Source organism: Larimichthys crocea, chromosome XI, assembly GCF_000972845.2.
Source record: "Larimichthys crocea isolate SSNF chromosome XI, L_crocea_2.0, whole genome shotgun sequence".
Lineage (NCBI taxonomy): Eukaryota > Metazoa > Chordata > Actinopteri > Sciaenidae > Larimichthys > Larimichthys crocea.
In genome coordinates, this window is record NC_040021.1 from 13,902,511 (window position 1) to 13,923,126 (window position 20,616).

Below are 20,616 nucleotides of genomic sequence, written 5' to 3' on the forward strand. Positions count from 1 at the left end.
CTGGTGGTTCACAACCTTGTAACATTTAAAACAAGTTCTAATCCCTTTTAGTGCTTATTCCTGCAGAAACATTAGTTAAAAGGACTTTTAAAAAGAGGCCAAGTACGTTTTCGTTAGGTCATTCCGGTTTTCCCCAGATGAATTTCATATTCCCCAGCAATAGTAGGGGCCATCAAGGCACAGAGTGTTAAAAATCAAATATTAGCACTTAATTTAAGTAAGTTCATGATCTGAAGAAAATTCACAAGTCACAGTAGCAAGAGAGCACAAGAATTCTTTCAACTTTTTTTATTGGCATTTGCCTGAACAGTGGGTGGAAATGTTGCCACAAGCAACTCAAATATAAATTACACTTTAAAAAAAAAAAAAAAAAAAAAAAAAAAAGCAGCCATTTGGTGAACTGGCAAACCACAATTATACCGTCTGAGGTGGACGGAATCTGAATTGTGCAAATAAAATAAAACCATTAATGTCTTCAAAAAAGACAAATACACAAATGTTTACAGTCAGTGATCATACATTTTATAAATGTACAAACATGTAACAGGTGTAACGTTACAGTGTTAACATGAGGTCATGCTTCCCTTTAGTCGTCACTCAGTAGCATTCAGTACACTGTGTGCTAGTGTAAAGCTAGATCACAACATAAAAATAACACAGGTGGACAGGCATGACCGATGAAACGCCTCAGTGTTGTGTGTAGTGTATTCATCCACTATGAGCTAGTAAGACAGGGTACGAGCTACTGTGCTGCCACCAGATAGGACACCACGGTCAGCGCAGCCGCCTCGATGGAGAACAGGTGACCGTCCTCCACTTGCGGGCAGCTTTTCCTCATGAACTCGGCCAGCCGGAGCAGATACTCCAGGTTGTGGCCCGTCTTCCCTCTGCATATGGCGATCTGGGTGCCAATCTCCTCCGGGCTGGCGGGCCCCAGGTACAGGGGGTTGTCGGTGGTGGCGATGTACAGCAGCGCCTGAACCGGAGGCTGGCTCCCGTCCTCGGCGAAGAAATCCACCATTTGGGTTTTGTAGCCGCCGCAGACCGTCTCGCGCACGTTGAGGTACTTCAGGGACTCCTCGACTTGAGAGCCCGTCACCTCGAACGCCACGCCCCAAGTGCTCGCCTGTGTATGGAAAAAAAAATCATGTTAAACTATGATGCAGAAAGAGAGAGGGGGGATTACAGTGAATTTCCTTAAGCTTGGGAACTGAAAGAGTTCCTGCAGCCAATAGGAAGCAGAGCTTTCCACTTACGTCATCATCCTCAATGAGCGTCACCACTCTTCCGGGCTGCGGGGGGAGAGGAGGAGGAAAGAGGTCACGTCATGGACAACGCCTGAACAAAGTGTGAGCTCACGACTAACTAAAAACATAACGTGGCGACATAAAACATTAAATAAGCTTCTCACCAGCTCGTCGTTGCCGCGGTGGAAGTTGTCTCCGTGCCAGAAACGCCTCTTGTAGCCTTGAATGTAGCCGACCTTGCTCCTCTTGTACTTGAAGTCAGGCTTCCACACCAGTGACCCGTACCCGAAGATCCACAGGCTGCTCTTCGCGGCGATTACGTCTTGAGGCTTCATATTTTTTGTTTGTTTTGATCGATTAGTGTTGAGATGGAATCAGATGGATCAAACGTTTATGCTAAAAACAAAAAAAAAGGCTGACTAGCTAGCTAGCGTTAGCTTCCTCCGGTCCAGCAGCAGCGGTACCGGTTGGCTCGCAGGTATACCGCGGACGGTATTTGAGCCCAACTGCTTGGCAGTTGCGAAGATGGAGTTTCGCGCTTGGTTTTGCCTTGCACTATGCATTGCCATTGCATTACAGGTGCCGCATTATGCCTTAAAAATCCATGGTCAGCCGCTTCGGCCTTTACTCACCGGGAGGGAAAAATTAAAAACCGGTTTGAGCCAGCTGCTCAGCTGGCTGCTGGCAGTACGAACTTAAAAGCTTACGAGTTAAAAATGTCGAGGTTTAGTGTTGTTAGCGTCTAAAAACGCCCTGTGGTTAATCTTCTCCCGGGACGAGAAGCGACGGCGATTTGAAGCGTTTCCTCGATAACATGGCGAAGCGGGGCTCACGTATTTATACAGTCCAAAGCAGGTGGGCGGGTCCGTTCCAGTGTTTTCGACCAATCATATTTAAGCAAGGCTTGCCCTTGTTCATATTCTACCCAATCAGATTTTGGTGCGCCGAAAGAGGCGGGGTTTTAAACCAAACCGGTTATTCCATTGGCTCACATTTGACTTAAGCGCATGCACTTCTTTAAACACGATTGGCCGATGAACTGTCACTCTAACCGGCTCGGTTTATGATTGGTCGCCCGTGGTGTCATTCTCCCAATGTATTTCCATACGCTTCAGACTTGCTCTGGCTGATGCAATTTCCCACAGCGTTTCAGGGCCATAGCAGCAAACAGGCAACATACCAAGACATTGCATCAGACCTGAAACAGCAGAGAGGCCCAGATAAGGCGATGTGTTTCATTTTTACAATGTATGCCACATAGAAAATAAAGTGAAACAATCGAAATTATCATGTTTAAATATCTATCCAACAAAACATAATTCAATTATCTGTATCCCATGGGGGATGCCATGACCTGAACCCAGCATGGATGGAAATCACGTTTGACATGTGAGTAAGTAAATAAGCACCCTACATGGATGTTTAAATGAGTGAGGGCAAGTGCAGGGCCGTAATCTAGTCCCACAGCTCAAAGATCCAATGGCAAGACGAAGATCACTGACAACAGAGGACCCACCCCACCAACAACACAGTCATCTCAGCCCTGAAAACCTGTTGAAGGAAGGTGGAAATGTATTTTTTTCACCTCAAAATTTCTGTGTGTGTTTAGTGTTTGGCTGACACTTCCTTGCAGATAGTGTCACCACATGTGATTGGCTGGCTCAGCAGTGGGTCAGTCTGTTATCATTCGACATCCCACTCTTGCAGGATTTTGTAAACTCACACATAAGTCCTTTTTTTTATACACGTTACTTGATAAACATCCTGCTTTTGGCCAGGCTCATGGTGAGATCAGGTGATTTTTGAGTTTGATAACCACCCCACAATTTACTCTGTATGTAGGCAACCCATGCAAGCTCCTAATAAACCAAACACCTGAAAAAACTGCCAAAACATTTCACACAGCAGAGGCAGCGGAGAAAACGTTGATCAGAAAGATGGAAAACCTGATCAAAAGCCCAGCACTCCTGCTGAATCTGATATACTGTAATAGCAGAGGCTCATCTGTGCTCAATAGATAGATTATCTATAAATAGCTGGCATTATCTGCCTTGATAAGAGGCCAGGCATCTGTATCAGCTCTTCATAAATCTAAAGCACCGCACAATCCAGGCCTTTGAGCGATCCTGCGTCATGCACAAGCTTCCATCCCATTATGCCGTGGCCTTTCATGTCCATCCACTCCTCGAGCTCTGCTGTTACAGTATCTCCGAGCTAAGCCACACTGACAGCCTGCCTGTAATCTAATCTAGTGCACTGATTCGATGATTTGACTCGTTGATACGCACCTATTTGTCTTTGCTGTCAAACTGACGAATCGATCACCATTCATATATCAACTTATGTAGTGACTTGTGAGTTGCGTGGGAACTTTGCTCTAATATCCTTGTGCTTGTGCTTTTTTTTCCGGCTCACAAGATATGAAGTACATGCAGACAAGCAAGACTATCTGCATTTGGTACCACTCCTGCTGTTTCTTTGAGTATGATGTGAACATTCCTGGATAGGTCGCGAGCTTGTGGTTGGGTTACTGGGACAGGTCAGGGGCATCTAAAACTAGAGCCAGCAGAATGTGACTGCACTTACAAGAAAAACATCCACAGCACAAATTTGTTTATGCTTCAGGTCTTGTCTCAAATTCTTCCAGGAGGTTTGTATTATTACGTACAGTATATATTATTCAAAGCATTGCATATTATCTGAAATGTTTAGGTTATGTGCCGCTGTTTCATTTATGTTGTTTTAAGCTTGAACTTGAGTGTACCTGGTGTTTTATTTTGGCATGTACTGACCACTTATTTCCTGTGTGTGGGTTTCATACTGACACCTAGTGTTAATTAATGAGACAACTACAAGTGCAGTGCAGGGCAAGGCTACACTGAGTGGCAGCGAGTGTATGAGTATAATCTGCCTGCGTATGCATGAACAATACAAGTCAAACGAGGCTTCAAATTAAAAGAGTTGCAGCTGTGAAAAGACGTTTTCCACTCTTGATCGTGACTGAGCATCATACGTGTTATGTAAAGGGTCTTCCACATTCCCCATGAAGAGATAGGAAGATTTTAATTCCTGATCTGCTTCCTGATTCTCCATTCATGACATCAGTATCACAGATCCCCCCCCCTCTCCCTCTCTCTTCCTCCTTCAGAATAAATAGTGCTGATTGGCGTGTTTGTGTGCGCTCTTGCCTGTTGTGAGGCTGTTTCCTGAAAACTCCAAGTCATCTGCGCAAAGCAAAGTGCGGATTGAAGAAAGCGATGCGTGAGAAAAACCGTTGGCCTGTGCCGGCATGTTCTGAATTTTTTTTTAATCAGGGAGGAAACAGGAACTGATGTCACAGGGTCACAAACAGGATGCTGTGATTATAACACAATGAAAATGCCTGGCCATGCTATGGAGACCCAGAGGCCAAAGAGCAAAGCCCTAGTATGTGTTTGCCACTGCGATCGAGTGTGAACGAGGGTGTGTGTCTGTTTGTAGGTGTGAGTATGATGATGGTGGGAAGAAACTCTTGAGTACTATCAAGCTGGGTCAGGTAACAGACAAAAGCATGAGGGAGTGAGAGGGGGGCTTTAGATGATTTATCGTTATCGTGATAACGTGTATGTTTTTCTTGAGCCGGGCCGGAAGAACCCTTTTCCAAACTTTTTTTTTTTGTTTAATGCACACACAACAACACAAGCCTTTAGATGAGGATGCCTAGGTCAACAGGCTAACAGGATGTGTGTGAGGGAAAAGCCATCCAGATTCTCTGCCGAGTGTTGATTGCTGCTGATTAGGGGGTGTTGACTGTCGCAGGATTTCTGTTAACTGGAGGCAGGAGAGGTTTGCATTCGATAATGCGGATGACACATTTTCAGACACACTGGATGGAATTTTTAAAAACTGGTCCACGGGTGATGTCTCAAAAGGGCGATTGACCAGATTGCTCTGACAACTCAACTTTTCTTCTTTTTATTTATGTGGATTCATAGCAGATCCACTGGCTCCCATCTGGTTTCCCCTCCCCTCTGGTGACAGCCCCAGTGCCAGGCCCTCTCCCCCAGCTTTGTTCGCAAGAGTGGGTAGTACAGAACCGGGCATTGAAATATTGCTCTTAACCCTGAAGGGGAGGCAGGCAGGCAGTTGGGGAGCCTGTAAGTGCTCGAGTGTGTTTTTTTATGGGAGGAGGTCTGTGCACTCTGTATGTCATACACACGGGGTGAGAGGCCTGGCATATGCTGCTGTTTTTATGGCACTACAGACTCACTCCGTGCTTCCCCCACGGCATCTGTTTGGTTGGCTGTGTGTGTGTGTGTGTGTGTGCGTGTGCATGGACGCGTGTGTGCAAGCATTATGAGAGGTGGGGTGGGTGGGTGTATGTGGGGGGGGCGTTCCCCTTTGCCCTGTGCCTGCTTTGTTTCGCCATTTCCAGCTTGAGGGGGTGGTATCCGTGGAAACGGATTTGAATTTCAAGCCAATTTAGGGCCAGAGAGAGAGAGAGAGAGAGAAACGAGGGGTGGGTGAGTGGGGCGGGAGCCAAAGGCGTTTCCAGGAATTACTCGAAGTAGTGATGCCACAGTCAGGGGGCTTTATGCCTTTACATAATGTCCAAAACGTTAAATATGATGTGTGACTGTAGGAGAGCAGCTGGATTTCATATTCAGAAATGTGCTCATGATTTAAGAGGTTGAGCTGAGTATATAAACTGAGTACAGGATGATTTCCCCCTTCGAAAAAAATGAGTGCAACACACATCTGATCATTTGTACTCAGTTTCATTATTTAAAAACAACCTCAAAAATATATATTTTTCCCCATTTACTGACATCAAATTAAAAACAGTTTTCAAGGAAGTTTTATTCTTCAGAAGTTTGGTCCTTATAAATATGCATTATATACAAAATAATATTATAAAACATATAAAGAGCAGTGTGTCATATTTAAATTAAACTCTGGAAATAATCATTTAAAAAATTACATTATTGGTTCTGTATTTTTGAAATTTATTATAGGCAGGCAGTGGTGTGACAGTCTTTTCTCCTTGTTATGAGTCTCTTTGTTTTCCTCCGTTGCGTTGCATAAAAAAAAACAACACTTTTCTATGCAGACATTTTCCTTTCTCTTGGATCTTGCTGGCACAGCACTGACTATTGCGCTCCTGTGGTTTTCTCTTCAAATCCCTGTTGATTAAAAAGTATTTTCCCCCGATTTATTTTTGTAGTGCAAATGATCCAAGAACAGACAAGGGCACAAATTTAGCATTCAAACCCCCTCTTTTAAGGCTTCTAGTGAATTTTGGGACTGCATACAATCTTCACCGTTGCATGGAAAAGTCCAACCAGTCATTTTCACGTGATTGACAGTTGAAGATTAGTTTCAGACATTCATAACACAAAGTGTTCGTGAGGTTGGATTGTGACGGTGGGCGAGTTCACTCGTCTCGACCCTGAGTCTTGCATAGCAGGCGAAGATGGCAGGAGTGTGTGTGTGTGTGTGTGTGTGTGTATGGGGCAGGGGGCGTTGGGGATTTGAAGGGGTCAAATCTTAGGCACCTTTTTACTGATTGGTTGGCTGTTAAAGTCATCATGATTATCACACAAGGCCGGGTCAGATACGAGGGGTAATGATCCACTTTCACCTCCTTCTACTGTCCAGGATGGCCGAGATTATAAATTAATATTTCACCGATGCTCTGTCGATCTTCACACCTTGTGTAGTCAGTCTATTCGCCAGTCCGTTTAACCATTGTCACAACTGAGAGAGAGGTCCTTCACTGTACATGTTTTGCATACAAACACTCGGTCAACATAAAGTTTCTCAGGTCTGTTCATATTTTTTTGTTGTTTTTTTTTCGTTGTTGTTTTTTTTTTGCAGAGCAGAGGTTTCTGCCCTCTCCAGTTCTCAAGTGTTCCAGAGCAGCAGTGGACATCTTAAACAATCTCCAGTCTCTTCTCAGCATTTGTAAACAATCCAGAATATGATATTCTGCCTCGATTGTGTCTTTTTATCTCGTTCCCTCGCTTTCAGACCCCTCACAGTTTATACCTATGGGAAAAAAAAGGAGAGTAAGAAATTGTAGTTGAAAATATATACTGTATATATATAGAAAAATGAAATAACACAATAATCCCAGCGCTAAACCCGTCCATACACCATTTTTCAAACTATTATAGGTCATGTGTTTCAGCATTAACATTATATTTTTCTTGGAAATGTGCATCTTAAAAATTCCACCAAATGCCACAGCAGTAAAACATAGCACCTTGGAGACCGAGCTGAGCCAAACATGTGTGAGGAATCAGTTTAAGTTTGGACTTAAGGTCATCATGTGGCCAAGATAAAGAATAGCCAGAGTAATTTCCAGAAACAAATAACGCAGTTGATTGGGCTTTCCCCAACTTCCGTCCTCACACTAGAATACAGACTTTCTACAAATAGCATCATCCGCCTGTCATAAATGTTGGTGCATCGGTGAGGGATAGTGTACTTGGGACGACATGATGCATTTCAAGGAAAAAATGTATGGAAATGCTGATGAAGATGTGATTTTTTTGTTTTGTTTTTTTTGCTTACCTCAGTTGCTATGACGCACTCCCTCCTCTCCTCTGCTATAACAAATACAGACTGGTACATGGAGTCTCTTGAGGAACATATCGTTGATATCCTACACTCTGGCTTTTCACTGCAAACACAAATCACGCTTTACGTTAGCACAAACTAGAAGCACATGGCAGAGCTATGCATTAGGCGTGTACATATACAGTGAGGCAAATGTCAATTGTCAGATATGTGTAAACTCTGTGCGAATAAAGAATGGGTGATTTCCGAGTTGGGTTCAAACTAAACTGAGGTATTGCGTGAATGGGAGTATCCATTCAACAGTCATTTCACCACTGTATGAACGCAATAAATAATGGAGATCTATGGAAGTTTCCTAGCACTTGACAGATTATAGTTCAGTATAAGATGTGAAATGTGTGTGAATGTGGTTCCTCTTACCTATACATTCTACTCAAGGGCATTTTGTCTTCTAAACATTTGTCATAAATATGACTTTTATCCTCTTGTGACTTTTCATCCTTGAACTCCTTTGATTTAGAGTTGTAAGAGTCCAAGTGATAGTTTTTGTGGATAAAGTTCGATTTCTCGGAATCGCAGTCCACCTCCAGGCCGATTTTCTGGTTGGTGTTTTTCAGCTGGGACGCTGGAATCAGGTTGTCTCTCTGAACATTGGACAAGTTGTTCATAGTCTCTGTGTCTCCCCTATCTCTTTGGGCCTGCCTGTGGATGTGCCTCAAAGCCAAGCCCACCATGCACAACAGCACTAGCAGTGCCACCAGCCCCACGGCCAGAGAAACCGCCGCCCACTGGAAGCCATCTGGATTCTCTGCAGGAGGGGTGACAGTGGAGAACTCACAGCGAGGTCCGTTAAAGTTTTTAGTGCAGATGCAGCTTGCTGGGGGCTTCCCTGGCCCACCCCCACCGGTGCAAAGACCACCATTGAGGCATGGGCGAATGGAGCACTCATCCAGGATTCTGTCGCAGTTGCGTCCGCCGTAGCCCGCAGGACAGGTGCAGGTGTAGTCGTTGATTCGGTCTTGGCAGGTACCACCGTTGAGGCATGGGTTACCAGCACACTCATTGATGTTTATTTCGCAGCGCTGGCCGGTAAATCCTGCACGGCAGCTACACACACGCGTGCCACCATGGATCACACACAGACCACCTACAGAAAAGGAAACGAGCATGGTTGGTATCAACAGCTAACATCAGCATCCAAAATGATTTCAACATCAAGGCATTTCAAAATCAGAGAGAACATGATCGCCTCCCACGAGGCTGCCTCAGTTCACACATCTCTATCAAATCTACAGTGTGACCACAGTACAGTGTATTGTTCTCCCAACACAGACCAATCCCAAAGCCCTGCATGTTTACAAGAAGACAGAAATCGAGCTGCGCTGGATATTTGTCCTCTTTTATCAACAACCGCAGTGAGCTGTGGAGACATTTACAAGCTGCTGCTCTGAGCTGCCGAGTGTTTATATGGAAGACAATAGACACCAAGTTCCCACCAATTCCTGTTGTTCCTCACTGCTTCCAGTTGCAGGAATTTGAAGGGGGGGAGAAAGAGAGCGAGGGGAAGTTCAGAAAGGGGGGGCGAGGGGGGGGCAAAGAGGGGAGGAAGACTGTACCATTAGCACAGGGAAGCGACGTGCACTTGTCCACTCTCTTCTCGCAGTTGAGTCCGGTGTAGCCGCGGGGACACTCGCACATGTAGCTGCGGCCATTGTCCTTCTCCCAGCACTTGCCACTGTGGAAGCAGGGGGAGTCGGCGCATGTCAGCAGGCTGTGCTCACAGTGGGAACCCTCGAAACCTTGGGGACATCTGCACGTGTAGCCACTTTCCAAATTCTGGGGCTTGAAGAAGAGAGGAAAAGTTAGTCAGGGCAGTAAAAAAAAAACAAACACGGAGAATCAGCATGAATGAATGAATGAGTTCGCAACTCACTGTGCATATTCCTCCGTTCCTGCAGGGGTTGCTGTCACACTCCTGCATTTCCAGCTCACAGTTGACCCCCGTGAAACCAGGCAGGCAAGTACACGTATAGCTGCCCTGTCCTGTGTTCATACAGGTGGCGCCATTCACACAGGGACGGTGATGGGTGCAGAAGTTCAGATCTGGGGGGGAGAGGAGAGGGTTCGTTTACAGGCAGCCATCTACCCCGGATGTGTACGAAAGCTATGAATGGAACACTTCAGAGGAAACCTAATTTACTAATGCTTTCAAGTTAATTCAAATGAAAACAGTGCGCAAGTAATACGAGAACATCTTTTTAAAAAGGAACAGCAGCAGTGGTCCTAGTTGTGTGGTGTACCTTGGTCACATAATAGGCCTCCCCAGCCCTCCTGACAGTTACACTGCCATGGCAGCTGGCAGGTACCGTGCTTACAGGCCGGGTACTTCCTACACTCGTCGCAGAACGTGCCTTGCCAGCCGTCTCTGCATCTGCAAAATTACAAAACAGGTTTTCTTTGATTAATCACTCATAACTCCTTCTTTTTGCACGTCTTATAATCGCCAAGAATAACTTGGATATCTGAATCTGGTCATTTCAATTCATGCAATCAGTCGACTTAGATGAAATGAGAGCAGACCTTGATGCTTTATGGTCCTGTCATGGATTAGTTGGTGGTTACGTTATGAAATCATTAATCATGTAACGAGACATTAATAGCTGCTCCACTGTTGGATACGATCATTAAATGCTCATATAAATCCATCATGGAAGAATGAGAAATTAAGAGTGACTTTTCTTTTTCCTAGAGATGCACCAGAGCTTTTAATTATGTTTTTCCCTCCAGCCTTATTGCATGACTACACATCGCTTATTACATTTGTCTATAACCACGGTGGATAATGATATAAACATTGACAAACTGATGTCAGGGATCAAACAATCATGAAGGTATGTACAGTATATTAAGGATAAATAATGACCCTGTAAAGGTGAAATGTTACTTTAAAGATTCCTGGCAGACCTTTTTTTTTTTTCTCCTTTCCCATGAATATCTATTTCTCAGCGCAACAACCATGTCAACGCACGAGACTGTGGAACTTAAGATGTGCTTTTAAGGTTCCAACATTTTTTTTTCTTTTTGCCGAGTGTGTGGAGGCATGGGCGCAGCTTTACGGTGTTGAGTATCTAAAGGGTTTAACCTCAATTTAGGTCAGTTTGAGGGAGTGGGAATGATGGATTTGTGTCTAAAAAGAGGACAAAATAGGAATTTCACACAGTAAGAGGACAAGTATGTATGTATGTATGCATATGTGTGTGAATTATCCTTACTGGTGAGTGACTGAGTGAGTGAGTGCGACAGGGTAGTGACAAGAAAGGAACATGGGAAGGCAGAGAAGTCAGTGAGTGACGCAGGGAGACATGAGAGGGAATAGACTGAAATTTGTTGATCTAGAGAACTTCAGCCTCTTTTAATAAATGCTACGAAGGCAGGAATAGCCTTCAAGGGATGACATATCCTGCTCTGATTAGTTGTATATAAACATCATTTCGTAGGAGACAGAGTTGCTGATGTTAATATGACAATGAGCTCGAAAATGAAAATGAGAAACACGACCACGAAACTTGCACAAACACTCACTGTTCCCATATGTGTTCATTCTTACACTTTAACAGCCCGTTTCAACACTTCATAATTATTATTAATACTTACACACACTCGCCAGGTTTGGAGCAGTTTCCATTCCTCTCGCTGCAGCCCTCCAGACAGATAGCTAAAGCAAAGAGAACAAAAAGACAAACATGCAGTCAATCTGCTGCTCTTTTTTTTTCTTTTTTCTTTTTTTGGCTCCAATCTGGTAATTTTTTAACATAACCGTGCCACAACTTTCCAACTGTTAAAACATAACAAGTAAGATCATAAGAAATACTGTTTAAAAAAAAAAAAAAAAGCTGCTGAAGCTCTTTAAAATAGTTGCACCTCACATTACAACCAAAGCAGCAGAGCTCTCATTTTCTTGAAATAGCTGACCATGATACAATATGCTGAGGTCCATGAGGGCCTCAATCTGTCTCAACTTTCCTCCATTTGATCTAAACCTGTCCGCCACACCCCCAGCAGGCACGAGGTGGGGTTTGGTGGTGAGGAATGGGTTTGTCCTGTTTTTTTTTTTTTTTTTTTGTGTGTGTGTGTGTGTGTGTGTGTGTGTTTTTTTTTTTTAAGTGTACCGGTCTTGCATGACACTGATTCGCAGGACAACATATCAGGCGACTGACGGTAAGCGGCCGGTTTAGTCCAGAACAGATGCTTGCTCTCAATAGCAGACAGCTGTCACTATTGTTGTTTGTGGTCTGCCGCAACCATATTTGCAGCTGCTACTACCGCGCGCCCAACAATGGAAGGGACTAAACATCGATGGCGCGTGGCGGATAATAATGCCGCGATTAACCTTGGCGCGTGCAGTCGGCTGGGCTCCTCCTATCAATGCCCGCGCGCGCCCCCACCCCACTTGCCTGCGGATTAAGTTACCGGGCACGCGCGGTACAGTACTTTATGATGGTACAAGAAATGTGTTATTTTTTATTTTTTTTTATAAACACACCTTGTAATGTGTGTGTGACTTCCTCTGTGTGTAACTGCAGGTATAGGTGCACACCTGTTTAAGATAACAGGAAATGGTCATTTAGTGTTCATTAGCCATTTGTTTCCAGTTTAATTCCAATGATTCGCAGCACTCCTGCTCTATATTTGTGTCCTAAATGTACAAAGTGCTTAAAAACAACCTCCTAAAATATGCGGGCCCAAATGACCAGGCTTGTTTAAACTGATGTATGGGAGTGTGTGTGTGAGAGAGGAAATTATAGTGTCTGAAAGATGCCTAATCTATCTTTCTCATGTATATTTTCTGTAGTCACCGACGATTGATGCGTCTGTAATTGCAACACGTGAGCCCATCTGGTTAGGATTTGGCGCCACAGTCAAAATAGCACATGCCAATTTCTCTTTCACCGCCAAAAGTGACATGGATGACAGATCCGCTGTCACCCATGTGGTCACATATCCAGCACATGGTAACTATTACTCTCACGGTGCCTCCTTCCAATCTACTCTTTGATTAATTTGTTTTGGTGAAAAGGGGTTCTTGGTATTGTGGAGCCAAATGGCATCGGGCCTCCTCATATGCCCATTCAGAGCTGTCCAAAACATGCGAGTGTTGGTCTATGATTTGGCCAAGTGGGTTTCCACAAGTATAATGTGCCTGTTGTCATGCTAAACCGTCTGTCCCTCAGCCCATATTCAATGCGTGTTCACAAACCCACAACCATTTACACATAGAATTATATGATTACATTATATGAGACACATATCTCTGAGAAATGCACTCAACACCAAAATTGCCTATCAGACTTGCCAGATATCATTACATCATGTCTTGTTGTAGTACTCGACATCTCGTGGCCTTCCATTGACGTCCTATGGGTAATCTAAATCTTAATAAATACTGGTATCTTGTGCATGCTCACAAATCTTGTTCTCTCTTTAGGATCTCAACCACAGCAATGAAGAGCAAAGGTCGTACCCTCGCAGGACAGCAGCTCTTTTAAGGTAAGGACCAATCCTACAAAGCTCTTATCATACTAAGCTCCACAGCTTGGCCGAAACAGATTTCACTATCTCTGAGTCATTTGCAAACATCTGGATGATCCTCTTGTGTTAAAAAAAAAATACACAGACACCAGCTCAGAGCAACACTGAGTGACAAAATCCACCAAAACCGGACTGCTGATACATCAGCCAGGTGTAAACAGGCCTTTAAGATATTTGGTTGATTGCTTACGTTCTTCGCAGTATTTCCCCTTCCAGCCAGGCAGACAGGATAACTGCCCCTCTCGCGTGCAGGTGTAGTGGCCAAATCGGTCATCCCTGGGCGTGCATTTTTTGGAGCAACTCTCTCCGTAGTAACTTTCGTTGCAGATGAACCGGTAAGAATATCTCAGCTCTGTCTGTTTTCCAGTCTGCATATTTGGAGTCCAGTCAGTTCCTACACCCAGCTGCCTTTGGATGGCGAAAAAGCTAATCAAAAAGTCTGGGTTGTTGGTATCTGAAAGATGAAAAAAAAGAGGAAGAGGAAGATGTCAGAATTAATGTAGGATATCAAAGTTTGTTTATGCCCTGCGATAATTATGGTTTTATGTCAAGAGCTGCATCATAAATGGCTTGTGGGTTCAAAAGTCACTTTCGCTTTAATAATCTGCCCAGCACCAAGCTGCATCCCTTATCAAATCCCATACAGCTTAGATGAAAGATAAACTCAGGTTGAAATTTCCTCTTTCTTTCCGTCAGCAAAAACATTCCCAGGCCCAGTCCCCTCTTCCAAAGGGCGGAACAGAGTAAGGTGTAAAATACAGGAAGATGTAGTCAGGGGTTTTTGGCAGGCACTGTGTATTCTCACCAAAGCCCACAGCTCTTTCCCACGCCAAAAATAAACCAGAGGAAGTTCAATTGTATTGGGTATAAGAATGAAAAAGGTGTTCTGAAGTTCATAACAAAGGAGTGAATAGGCGTGAAAATGTGTGAAATCTTGAACAATTAACAAGAGGTGGTGAGGAATATGTTGAGTGAGTGAGCTGAATTCAATAGCCTAATTATTTTGTCGCATTTTTGTGCGTGCATGGACAGTATTTTGTGCAAAATGGGAAAGTGGTTGGGGAGCGTCATGTGTTTAAATGTACAGGCAGAGCTCCCTCCTGTGGTAAAAAATGTTGCACTTACCTACAGGTAGATTTCCATAAGGTGAATGCCAGGCTTCAATTATTAATGAAAACGACCCCTAAGGAGAAAACACATGCAGTTAGTTCATATCCACTGTATTATTATTATTATTTTTTTACACAGCTCATAATTTAGGGAGGGAAGCTTACATGATTTCTTTCTTTTATTGTTTTTGATAGAATAGAGTTTAAAAGAACTATTTCATCAACATTAAGAAATATGTTACATTTAATTGCCTGCCCTTCTGGATTTGTCGTAGCAGTCCAATCTGTTTGTCGACAGAGTATTACCTAATATTATGGATTATATGAGCTGACCAATAACCGGTGCGCTCCCAAAATGCATAGCAGTTCCCTGAAAACAACATGATAGCGGTGGCTGTGGAGAAACAAATAAAGTGAATGCACTGCTCCACGCTCTTACCGGCCATCCAAAGTTGAACGGTATTTGAATCGGTCTAGGTAAAGTGCCACTGTCCTTGGCGCTGAAAGAGTTTGTCCCCAGCACTGCTGTCATTGTACTTCCAAAGATGCAGTCACCTGGCGAGACCACAGCCTGATAGTTCTTCAAGCAAATTCTGAAATAAGTCCTGCAGTTGGGTTTGCACGCGTTCCCGTTTGCCAGCAAACCTTTGTGATTTTTAAATTCGTGAAGATCGAGCTCAAAAACACCGGATCCAAATACCTAAAAGAGAAGGAGATATGATTTAGGGAAAACGTCGGTGCGTTTACATATACCTTATTCTTTGAGAGAGGGGAAAAAAAGAAAACAAGTGGCTCTCCATCTGTTTTCGCCGAGGTCTCAGGACCACCGGGGAGATGCATTATCCTCCTTCATACCTGTGTTATCAACGTGGTGCTGAATGCGATGGTAAAGGTGAACCAGGCTGCCATCCTTCTCGCTTCTCCAGGGCAGCCGCGTCACCAGCCAAATAAAGCAGCAAAACCTTCCTATTCCAAAGTATTTACACCAAGGTAAACAAATGGAAAAAAAAATCTCTAAAACACATATAAATCCTTCTTCACTCCAAGGGAGTTCTCCCGTAGCTCCTTGTTGGTGTGCGTCAAAAGCGTCCAGAGAAAGCGTTTCCAACCTCCAAGTTATCCAAAGGTGAGGGAAGACCAATATCCACAGCCGTGCTTCTCTCTGTCAGCAGGCGTCCCCTCCTTGCATCGTACTGTACTCCACAATGGTCACTCCGCGGTGTGTGCGCGGCTCAGAGCTTGTTTTGGTGCTGAACTTGGTGCGTCAGTGCGCCACGGACGTTCATCACTCGTCTTATTACTCGTGAATGAACCGTAGTGTGTCTCCTCCCAGATATATAGACTTGCACTGCGCTGCTCATTACATAAACTGTCAATCACCCCACTGACACCGCCCACTCTACATATTCAACCCCCTTCCCGTCCAACCCAACAACAATTATCCAGATTTAATACCCACTGGCACTGTGCAGACTGACCACCATGGATACTGGGCGATTATTAACAAGCCCCTAACATCTGTTGACTTATTTTTAGCACACAATATGCCGGACACACATTCACACATTATGGACAGTGAGTAAGGACAATGAAGGAGAGACGAAACTTCGAGAGTAGAAAGCAGGAATTCAATTACTGTCTTACTCCTTGCGCTCCGTTTGCCCTCGGTTCCACTCAATTGCACGCCTAATTAGCCCTTTACCACAGCGCAGGAGCCGTGCGCACTATTTCCTCCCAAAGCCCTCACTCTCTGTTGGGTCATACGTGTCTCTCCCTCAGGCAGCATCACAAACAATGAAAGCAGAAATGCGATTTAAAGGGAAAAAAATCTCTCTGGCGTTGTTTTCAATTGATGTTGACGCTTTCTTTACTGTTTCTTGTTTTTAGGAACAGAACCACAACCTGTGACAGAGACAATATGCAGAACAAGCCCTAATGTGTTTAAATTGCCCTACAAAATATGTATTGACTTTAATATCGGTTTTCTCTGATTACTAATAAAGTACTTGGTTTCCTTTTACGCACAGACGCACAGGCCTCTATACTGTAACCAAGCTTACACCCCCACCCCACCATCATATTTTGGGTGTGTTCATCATCTTGTTGGTGGCGTGTGCCCCTTCATGCCCACCCATGCGTTTTACGGTTTAGTGGCAGCGTGCCTCCTATTGTTGCGGCGCGTGTCCCTCTCTCGCCCTCATGCGGGTGTAGTGTGCGGGACGGGAGACATAACTATTCAGCTGTATGCAAATGAGCCCTATCTCTCTCTCTCTCCCTCTCCCTCCTCCTGACACACACACACACACACGCACACACACACCTGCATCCGTAAAATTGGTTTATTCTCCCTCGTAGCCTTTAACAGCTAGTAAGAATGACACAGGGCCCGCGCGCAACGAGCCCCCCCAGGATTGAGATAAAAGATTTAATTTGATGGCCTGAAATTGACAATGCGCGACTAATAAATAATTTCTCCCTCCCTGAATCGGTTTGCCACGACGGCAAATAACTTTACACGCTCTTAAATATTGAACATGCTATTAACTCTCCTAAAATACGCAAAATGATGAATTATAGTCCCTCTGTATCAAATGAAATGATTTGATTTCACTCACAAATGAATAGAAGGAGAAAAGAAAATAGTCCCGAAAGCAAATCAAAGTAGAAATTCCTCCTAAACAAATTAAAAGGGTCTTTTAATATTTGATTAAAAACCGCTTTTCCTCTGTGTTTTCCCCTCTTTTATACATGGCTTGTTTTTGATAATCTGATTGGTTGTATTTGTTATTCGATCGCCCGTGTCTCTCTCATTTACCATCTGGTGGGAGACTGGCAGCCCGACGCACCGTTTTGTATCGTCTGTTCATGGAGGGGACAAGCCAATTTTCTGCAACCTGTTCGTCTAAATTCTGTCTGGCATCAGTTGTGCGTTTGTGGAGAAGATCTACAGTAATCCCGTAATAACATTCAGAGGGATGTGTTATTTCCCATGTTGTAAGAAAACTGGAAATATCATGCACCAGCACGATTTGTCCACATGAAGAAGATACAGTGGGATTCTGTTAAATGATAAAGACGTTTTTAAGCACTGTTATTTATTAGTGACATAAAATGTGCAATTGTGCATCATTTATTATGTTCATTATGTTAGAAGTATCAAACAATATATGGAATTTATTCTATTCACAAGTGAACATCAAGAGATTACATTATGTTATTAATTAATTTGTTTTTGATAACTGTACATGTGATTCATATATGTTAAAATCAAGTTATTTTGCAAAGCTAACACAACTTTCCTCTCAAAAAAAGTAGTTTTGACGGACGTGCAAACTTTATTACTCTCCCTCCTCATGTGTAGCATGTATTATCTATTAATTTATGTTATGCTTAAAAACGTGATGCAAAAATGTTTTTTTCCCCCCCTGCTTTGTCCCTCGAACTCTCCACGATCTCTGAATGTTTGCATTTCACGGTGGCTGTGCACTGCAGAGAGTGAAACTGGAAAGCGTCTATATTTATTCAGTGTTTATGTGGGGCAGACATATTGGATTGGTTGAATGCTTGTCATATTGACACACCTGTTGTGTCTCTAATGGGTCCACAGAGACACAATGGCGTTGGCTCGGCGTGGCCGTATGCCATGCGGCTCCTCTCTGTGTCTATATGCCCTCGGCTACTAATTCTGTTACTTGTTGACTTTACGATGTTGATGATTCTTTGCGATTTCATCAAATGAAATCTCGGACTGAATCAGCCTGATCTTTTTTGGGTGGTGTTCGGTCAGGTTTATGATGCTTCTCGTAGAATAAGTGCGGCATTATTCAGATGCACTTTATGTGTTATTTTGCTCTGGATGGGTGAATTTAGTTTTGATTCCATTTTTGCTTTCATTATTGTCTGTCCTGCCGGTAATGGTTGCTAATGGTGAATATTACCCAGCATATCTCCTTTTATAGCCATATATCTCCAGTCCAGCTACCATGGAACTGCCATAAAAAAGGTGACAATTGCAGTTTATAGTGGGTTTAACAGGTGAGCACAGCTGATAACACAAATCTCTCTTCACTATGAGGAGTAGTGAATGACATGTGAGCCGTATGTTCTCTTCCACACAGCTGAAAAAAAAAAACCCTATACACACCGGCTATACTTTATCATAATGCTGTCAGATGGTCCGTGCTTTTATTACACTGCTTGCACTAGCTGCACATCTCACATATTGATTTAGCTTAACGGCCTCTTCTTTCATAGAGAACTGCGTGCTTTGTGAAAAAGACATATAAATCTGTGAACGCTTTATTTCAATATTGTAAGAGTCTAAAAAAATCAAAAGCAAGAAAACTTTAAAGTACAGTTCATAAACTTTAAAAACATGTCGCGTGAGCTACAGTCACTATATTTCTAACAGAGGAGCCGAGGCAGTGCTGAGCCGCTGTCAACAGATGCTTTCTGTGGTTTTATTTATAACATGCCTCGCTGAAAAAGCATTGTATTATTACACTCTTATGCAATGCCAGGCAGCAACTGGAGCATACAAAAAAAAAACAAAAAAAAAACACAACTGCTCTGGTGCGGCTCATACCGATGCTATTTGGACCCCATTCAGTAAACCACAAGCTGGGACCATGCATATGTTAAGATGTCGCATCAATGCTCTCTACTTTCGAGCAACACAGCAGGGTCCGGCTGACCAGACTTTAGTTCAAGTCTTCTTTCAAAAGCTTTGATGTTTGCATTTGTGTGTATGTGTGTGTGTGTGCACAAGCTTTTCTGCGGGTGTCACGGGAAGACGGAGAAAGCATCTCGTGTCATGTCTCCTCCGCTTCCCCTCTTTGCCTCGTATCCTTCAGAGAGAAAACCTTCAGATTGTTCCGTCTGTTTGACGGATGCCCTCCCGATTGTTTTTGGATTTGAGGGACGCTGTTGAGAAAGCCACAGTTCCTGTTCTCACCATTCTGGCTATTTCTCATGAATAAACCGTGATCTTCTGACAAGGAAGTGTAAACAGGTTGATTGGTCAGAGAGCGGACACGAGAATATCTATTGTTGTGGATGGAATGCGGAGAATGCTGCCGTATTAAATATGAAGCAAGAATGCTGCCATGACGTCAGCCTCTCAGTTTATCACCTCCATCATCATCATTTTCAGCTTTTTATGAGGCATCTGAAAAAGAACGGTGAAAGCTGCTGAACACATCTGTGATGCAACTTTAAAATGAATAGCATATGATTTCTGATATGGTGATATGCTCAAGCCAGGTCAGTAACTCAAAATCACCCTCAAGGGTTTTACAATCTGTACTGCATGCACTCTCAGCAGACCCTAAATTCTGATAAGGAAAAACTAACTTAAGGAAAGGTTGCACCACGGGCGCCTTAAAACTAGCGGGAACAGTGCCAGTCGGAAGTAATAAATATTCAGCTATGTAGGTCCCAGAAACAGCCGCAGATCTTTAAAAAGTTTAGCTGGTAGGGGGTCGAGGAGGCAGGTAGTGGATTCAGCAGTCGACACCATCTGTGTTTCAAGAGTGATTTTTTTGGGAACAGATCCAGGGCTCAAATTTGGCAGATTCTGAAAAATTAGCAGACAGTAAAAAAACTTATTTTAATATCATTTATCATTCTGCAAACATTATCTAATGCAATACCCATCCTAACTTTGGTTGTCTGTTCTCTGGAGTAGTTTTGTCTTGATGCATAAAACTTCACAAAGACATCAAGCTACAACTAATTTTCTAATCGTGAAATGACATAATAATGATTTGTCATTTGTTATCGAGATAACCCTTTGTTTGTATTTCTGTTTTTTTTCATAATACACAATTCTCTGCACATCAACTCCTTTTCACGTAGACATAAAGTCATAACATGTAACAGTTTAAGGCTTTCAGGCTGCAGATGATGATAAAAAGACAGTAAACACGTGGATTCATTTAAAGCCCTGAATATTGCTACATATCTTAACTGCAGACACAACTTGGAGACATGTTTTAGTAACAGAAGCACAGCAGGTGAAATAGATTTAGACTTCCCGTTATGGGAATATGACAGCAGATTGAGTTGCCACTATACTATATGTTGGTGCAGTCGGCTTATCTGGCTGGTGG

The 20,616-nt window shown here is 43.4% G+C and overlaps 2 protein-coding genes across 2 annotated transcripts; both read right to left on the reverse strand.

The window, feature by feature from the left end:
- Nucleotides 1–375: 375 nt before the first annotated feature.
- Nucleotides 376–2,074, reverse strand: chac1 (ChaC, cation transport regulator homolog 1 (E. coli)). The gene is made up of 3 exons (XM_027284464.1): nucleotides 1,412–2,074; nucleotides 1,257–1,292; nucleotides 376–1,126 (listed from the first exon to the last, which is right to left on the reverse strand). Exons 1-3 carry the CDS (start codon nucleotides 1,580–1,582, stop codon nucleotides 743–745), a joined length of 591 nt encoding a protein of 196 aa, XP_027140265.1. The 5' UTR covers nucleotides 1,583–2,074; the 3' UTR covers nucleotides 376–742.
- Nucleotides 2,075–6,045: 3,971 nt separating this feature from the next.
- dll4 (delta-like 4 (Drosophila)) lies at nucleotides 6,046–15,821 on the reverse strand. The gene is made up of 11 exons (XM_010744359.3): nucleotides 15,362–15,821; nucleotides 14,946–15,206; nucleotides 14,523–14,580; nucleotides 13,588–13,851; nucleotides 11,463–11,523; nucleotides 10,109–10,239; nucleotides 9,742–9,911; nucleotides 9,425–9,650; nucleotides 8,229–8,955; nucleotides 7,803–7,911; nucleotides 6,046–7,274 (listed from the first exon to the last, which is right to left on the reverse strand). The coding sequence occupies exons 1-11, from the start codon at nucleotides 15,413–15,415 to the stop codon at nucleotides 7,269–7,271; spliced, it is 2,067 nt and encodes a 688-aa protein (XP_010742661.1). The 5' UTR covers nucleotides 15,416–15,821; the 3' UTR covers nucleotides 6,046–7,268.
- Between the last annotated feature and the right edge of the window lie 4,795 nt (nucleotides 15,822–20,616).

What these genes read in the sequence shown, in the direction of transcription:
- chac1 (XM_027284464.1), bottom strand. Translation starts at nt 1,582, where the DNA reads ATGAAGCCTCAAGACGTAATCGCCGCGAAGAGCAGCCTGTGGATCTTC. An exon ending in ACCGCGGCAACGACGAGCTG is followed by an intron (nt 1,293 to 1,411) that starts GTGAGAAGCTTA and finishes CTCCCCCCGCAG; the next exon opens with CCCGGAAGAGTGGTGACGCT. An exon ending in CGCTCATTGAGGATGATGAC is followed by an intron (nt 1,127 to 1,256) that starts GTAAGTGGAAAG and finishes TTCCATACACAG; the next exon opens with GCGAGCACTTGGGGCGTGGC.
- dll4 (XM_010744359.3), bottom strand. Translation starts at nt 15,415, where the DNA reads ATGGCAGCCTGGTTCACCTTTACCATCGCATTCAGCACCACGTTGATA. An exon ending in AGGCCTATTATGTGACCAAG is followed by an intron (nt 9,912 to 10,108) that starts GTACACCACACA and finishes TCTCCCCCCCAG; the next exon opens with ATCTGAACTTCTGCACCCAT. An exon ending in GTCGCTTCCCTGTGCTAATG is followed by an intron (nt 8,956 to 9,424) that starts GTACAGTCTTCC and finishes CCTTTTCTGTAG; the next exon opens with GTGGTCTGTGTGTGATCCAT.